This window comes from Myxine glutinosa, chromosome 12, assembly GCF_964187855.1.
Source record: "Myxine glutinosa chromosome 12, kmMyxGlut1.1, whole genome shotgun sequence".
NCBI classification, from domain to species: Eukaryota; Metazoa; Chordata; class Myxini; order Myxiniformes; family Myxinidae; genus Myxine; species Myxine glutinosa.
Genome location: NC_136272.1, coordinates 18,920,299 through 18,926,298, shown reverse-complemented (window position 1 = coordinate 18,926,298; position 6,000 = coordinate 18,920,299). Strand labels below are relative to the sequence as shown.

General features: G+C 48.7%; 1 protein-coding gene and 1 long non-coding RNA gene across 6 annotated transcripts in view; one reads left to right on the top strand and one right to left on the bottom strand.

Annotated features, from left to right (window-relative positions):
• Positions 1–259: 259 nt before the first annotated feature.
• On the bottom strand, positions 260–4,273 carry LOC144888496 (uncharacterized). Of its 2 annotated transcripts, none has more exons than XR_013621049.1 (3): positions 3,347–4,273; positions 2,922–3,094; positions 260–1,407 (listed from the first exon to the last, which is right to left on the bottom strand). It is a non-coding gene; the product is annotated as an uncharacterized LOC144888496 (long non-coding RNA). The 2 variants fall into 2 exon arrangements; XR_013621050.1 differs by having other exon boundaries at positions 3,351–3,684.
• The window catches only part of LOC137438149 (serine/threonine-protein kinase D3), a 75,512-nt gene continuing 73,142 nt past the window's right edge, over positions 3,631–6,000 (top strand). For 2 of the 4 annotated variants that reach the window (XM_078766533.1, XM_078766535.1), the window contains exon 1: positions 3,631–3,855. In XM_078766533.1, the coding sequence (XP_078622659.1) occupies positions 3,652–3,855 (204 nt within the window). In that variant the 5' untranslated portion in view covers positions 3,631–3,651. The remainder of the gene's footprint in view (positions 3,856–6,000) is intronic. The other 2 variants (XM_078766534.1, XM_078766536.1) reach the window with 1 other exon arrangement.

The window sequence follows — 6,000 nt, the reverse complement described above, 5'->3', positions numbered from 1 at the left end:
TTGGAATGACAGTCCCAAAGTGGCAACCAGGCTATTCCCGAAGAGGAAACACAATGGCGGCTGTAACGTCAGATTGATGCAATGGCTTTACCGGTAATTGTAAGTAAAGTTATTGAGCTGTAATTGAGACAATATATGTATACCAGAAGTTTGGTACGATTTTACAAAGGTTTGAGGGAATAGTTCAGTGACATGGCAAAACAACCCACACACTGCACATATATACGAGGGGCAGTGAATAAGTAATCTCCAATTTTTTTTTCACAACTTGTTTATTGCATGTACGTGTGGAACAACTGTGTTATTTTTCAACATAATCTCCATTGCGTTCAATGCAATTTTTCCAACGATTTGCTAAGGCCTGGATTCCTCTATAAAAAAAAAATTTTGGCTGCTTGTGTAGCCATTCTTGCACTGCCTCTTGGACCTCTTCGACTGATCAGAAAGTGGTTCCACCAAGCGCCTCTTTAAGTGGCCCAAAGATGTGGTAATCCGAAGGGGTGAGGTTGGGCGAGTAGGGTGGATGGGGAAGACACTCAGAATGCAGCTCCTCGATTGTTGCAGCTGTAGCGCAGACAGTATGGGGCCGAGCATTGTCAAGCTGCAGAAAAACACTGGTATTGAGTAGTCCACGACGTTTTGATCTGATTGCTGGTTTCAGATGATTTTTAAGGAGGTCACAATATGATGCTCTGGTGACTGTGGTCCCTCTGGGCATGTATTGCTCTACAAGTGGGCCTCTGCTATCCCAGAAGAGCGTCAGCATCACTTTTTCAGCGGACAGCTGTGTGCGGAATTTTTTGGGCTTTGGTGAAGTTGACTGGCGCCACTCTTTGCTTGCCCTCTTCGTTTCTGGCTGAAAGTAGTGGACCCAGCTTTCATCCCGTCACTACACGCTGTAAGAAAGCGTCGCCTTCTGTTTCATAACATCGCAGAAGTTCTTCACATGCGTCCACTCGTCGTTCTTTCAGTTCGGGTGTGAGTTGTCGAGGCACCTACCTTGCAGACACTTTGCGGAACCCCAGCAAGTTGTGAATGATATGGTGTGCTGAACCATGGCTAATGTTCAACTTCATCCAGTGTAATGCGACGGTTTTCCCTCAGCACGCGCTCAACTCCTGCAACCATTTCTGGTGTGTCGGCTGTGTGAGGGCGGCCTGAGCGAGCAGCGTCTGCCACACTGGAAACTCCACTTTTAAACTTCCTGTCCCAGTCGTACACCTGCTGCAGCGATAAACATGCGTCACCATATTGCATCTTCATTCTGCGATGGATTTCACTGGGACTGACACCCTCACTTGCCAAAAAAACGGATGACAGAACGTTGCTCCTCCCTGGTGCATGCTTCCAAGGGAGCCGCCATTATGGAACTGCTCTACTAACGTCATACGCTCAATGTTGTCAGATCTAAAACAGACAAAACATGGCTCTTACCCATAGATATAACATATGCCGTCTACAACTACACACTTTACATTCTCGAATTTATATCGCCATTTTAAGGTTACTTATTGACGAGTCCTCATATATATATATTGTTGCGAATATGGAATTTGGCCTCCATATCCGCTTGTAAATATTCCCCTATTTTCTCCAATACTCCCCAACTTTCCCCAATCCCCCATTCCCTAGTCCCATTGCATGTAAATAACAATCAGTAGAGCCGACCTTCCCCTTATTCCCCCATTAAATGTCGTGCCCAGGTCCACCGCACCACACGTAGACAACTTTCGGACATCTTCCTAGTTATTCTTATTCTATGTCAGTTAAGGCCTCGTCTCCATTAATTATGACTCTTCGTTGCACCAGAATGTGATTATATGGCATCAGTAGTGAGTTTAGGACCTTTCCCATACCTCCTTCCATCTTCTTCCCCAACAATTACAACAACAACAGAGGAGATGGCGGCGGAGAGGGGGAGGATGCGTCCTCACACCGGCTCGATTAGCGCCATTGACCACGCGCTCCACGGGGTTACCACGGAGGGGCTGGCTGTCAGCTCCTCCTCAAGGGCGGAGCCTGGTAACCCCCCGCACCCAATCAGAAGGGCGGACCGATTCCATCTGGGGCGGCGCTAGCGAGCCGAGGGCGTGTCACTCCCCGCCGGATATACGCGGCCACGTAGCGGACGTGACGTCAGATGCGCCCCCAGCTGGAAGAAAGAAGGACCTGCGAGCGCTGAAACAGATGCGCCTGAGTTTGGAGAGGCCTGAGAAAGAACGTCACCTCTGAGCGCTGCGACGAGACCTCCCCGCATCTCTGGACCGAACCGTGTACCCTGCTTTGAGCCAAGAGTGCACCTTGAGCCATCGATACCCGCTTTCCTGCCATCAACCCCCGTGTGAGTCAGCCGTTGTCCCGTTTGTCTGTCGTCTGTCCGGGAATAATATAAGATTGTGTCTAAGTGCTTGTCTTTCTATGTTGTACCTCTCGTCCCTGTAATCTGACCTTCCGCACGAATATAATCTCCTCCGGAGGTCTTGAGAACCGTATCCCTGGTGTCTGTCATTATAATTCAGCCGTGTGTCTTCTTTTTCCTTATTGATCCAGCGTAGCGCGGCTCCGTCAACGTTCGAGTACAATCGGGTAATTTGTGCGGACACGACGGCCATTCCGCTCGGCCCACCTTAACATCAAAGTCGTGTCTGTAACAATATATATCGACATAGACTAGCATGGATCAGCTCACTAAGCTCGCCTCACCACGCATCGCTACAGAGTCACAGGCTTGTATTAATTGAGGATAATGACAGTGAGTTGCTGTGTTGTCATGATTTACACCGATCATGATACAAACATTTCTTTTGTACAAATTTATTTATTAGTGATGTTACATTTTTATAAGCAATTCGTGTTGAAGATTTAAATTGAAAAAAGTTTTCTTTTTCAAAAAAATTCAATATTTTTTTCTTTCAAAATACCATATATGACTGACAGGATGACGTAGAAGTATGCACACTCTCCCCCAAGCTGTCGATCCTGGGTCTGAATCCCGTCCCAACTTTAACCTGTCATCCCGGTGTTCTACAGGCAGGATGATTCATCAATGTGTGCATCAACATCCTCGGGTTGCTTTTAAAGCTGGGTGTCTCATCTGCAGGCATTACGTGGTGGAGGTTAAAGATGCCACGGTGTCTTTTGTGAAGAGTAGGCGAGCTATCGCCGGCACCATGAACAAATTACAAATTCCTGTCCTAACTCCTGCTGAGGTGTTGGGAGAGGGATGTCAAACCGTCCAACATCACCCTTTACCAACAAACTGCTCCAGCAGGACAAATTATCTTTAACGGAGAGAAGCATGGTACTTCAGATCAGATGTATATAATATGTACATATAGACACATACATACGATGCTGGCCGTCTTCCAAGCAGAGATCAGGTGACCTCAGATGAAGGACAAGCTGAAGATAACAGACAGGATTTGGAACGGTTTCTCAGCACCTGTGTCGTTAAGCACCGCTTCTGCAACAACACTTCATCAACAACAACGGTCGAGATAAAACTTTTCCTTAAGTCTTTTGAACAGTGAGACACCCCCAATGTGACGATTGGAAAGGGCGTGGCCAGGAGACGCTCCACCCACGAGGTTCCCCCAGTCCCTCGGAGTTTCGCATCGGTTAGCCGAGCATTTGGACAAACTCGCGGCGAGGATGTGCGCGTTGGAATCGGCTCAGTCCTGGAGTCCGGACACCGACGTATCGGAGGTGCGGCTTCGACCGCGACCTGCGGAAGAAAGCATGCAGGGCGCGAGCGTACAGGTGCAAATCGGATTGCTGCGAGAGACCGTGACCACAGAAAGCGGACTATCTCTGGCGACGTTGCGGGATCTCGCAACTTCGGTCATCGAGCACAAGGTACGCTGGTCACCTGACGTGGCAACACCGGCTCGAACAGTGGATACGCAAGTTACAGAAACAAATTGTGGCGGAAATAACGGAAAGGAAATTCGTTGCAAGTCAAAAAATGGGAAATTGAGAAATGTGGATAAAGTAGTCTGGAAAAAGTCCCAAACTTTTCCTACATCGGAATTAGCAGTTTATCCTTGCAGCTGCCACGAGATTAGCCATTCCGTCTATTACAATTGGCTGGATCCCCTTGATGACCCATTACCAGGTGTTTCAGACTTGCCAGGTGTTTCATACGAACAGCAGGCTTGCTCTGCAATTCCAAATGGTTTTTTGGCATTTGATGAAAAAGGTCAGCGCATCAAACGCGAGATCCAAGAACCTCAGGAAGCTGTGACTGTACCGATTTCTTTGTGACGCCTGTGACAGGAAGCTGTGACACCCTTTTCATCTCGAGGTGTGTGTAGGTGTCTTTCTGTTGTGTGTGCCAGCTTGGAGTGGAAAAGTCCTTTTATTTTTATTTTATTTTTTTACAGCATTGTCAATTATAAAAATGTCTGACGGTTCAATACTGACGTTGATAAAACACATTTGAAAAACTTTAATCCACCTTTTTCTTTTCTTGGCAAAAGGTTGTTTGCCATTGCCGCTCCGGCAGTCAGCCAGGGAAAGAATTTGTAATCCGGTCAGAGTGCCGGCGACGACTCTCCTATTCTTCATGAAAAACAAAAATGCTGAAAAATTTCACAGACAGTGCAAATGCCCCCTCTCATATTACGCGAGTTACATTGCTACTTCTTTCATATGCAGCACAAGGCTGCAGGGTGGCATCATCAGCTGAGTGTGGCTGTGCCATTGATGCAGTGCCCCCTGTATGGTAGAGCAAGAATTTTGAATTCGTTCAGGGTGCCGGCGATAGCTCCCCGAATCTTCACTCAGGACACCTTGGGATCTTTAACATCGACAAACTAATGCTGGGAGACGGGACACCAGTTTAACCTAAGGGACAGAACACACGTTGATGAATCGCCTTGCCTGTGAAACACCCGGATGACATTTTATAGCTAGGTCGGGATTCAAACCTAGGCTAGACAGCTTAGAGGCGAGTGTGCATTCTTCGAGGCCATCCTGTCAGCTCTATTCCATGCTGAATCAAGAAGGATTGTCCAGACAGTGCCATCCTCCAGACTATCCTTTCAGACAGTGCCATCCTCCAGACTATCCTTTCAGACAGTGCCATCCTCCAGACTATCCTTTCAGACAGTGCCATCCTCCAGACTATCCTTTCAGACAGTGCCATCCTCCAGACTATCCTTTCAGACAGTGCCATCCTCCAGATTATCCTTTCAGACAGTGCCATCCTCCAGACTATCCTTTCAGACAGTGCCATCCTCCAGAGAATCCTCCAGACAGTGCCATCCTCTAGAGTCTAGACTATCCTACAGACAGTGGCATCCTCTAGGTCTAGATTATCCTCCAGACAGTGCCATACTCCAGACAGTGCCATCCTCCAGACAGTGCCATCCTCCAGACAGTGCCATACTCCAGACAGTGCCATACTCCAGACAGTGCCATACTCCAGACAGTGCCATACTCCAGACAGTGCCATACTCCAGACAGTGCCATACTCCAGACAGTGCCATCCACCAGACAGTGGCATCCTCTCGACTATCCTCCAGTCATTGCCATCCTCCAGGCAGTGCCATCCTCCAGACTATCCTCCAGGCAGTGCCATACTCCAGACTATCCTCCAGACAGTGCCATACTCCAGACTATCCTCCAGACAGTGCCATCCTCCAGACAGTGCCATCCTCCAGACAGTGCCATCCTCCAGACTATCCTCCTGACAGTGCCATCCTCCAGACAGTGCCATCCTCCAGACAGTGCCATCCTCCAGACAGTGCCATCCTCCAGACGGTGCCATCCTCCAGACAGTGCCATCCTCCAGACAGTGCCATCCTCCAGACAGTGCCATCCTCCAGACAGTGCCATCCTCCAGACTGTCCTCCAGACAATGCCATCCTCCAGACAGTGCCATCCTCCAGACAGTGCCATCCTCCAGACAGTGCCATCCTCCAGACTATCCTCCTGACAGTGCCATCCTCCAGACAGTGCCATCCTCCAGACAGTGCCATCCTCCAGACAGTGCCTTCC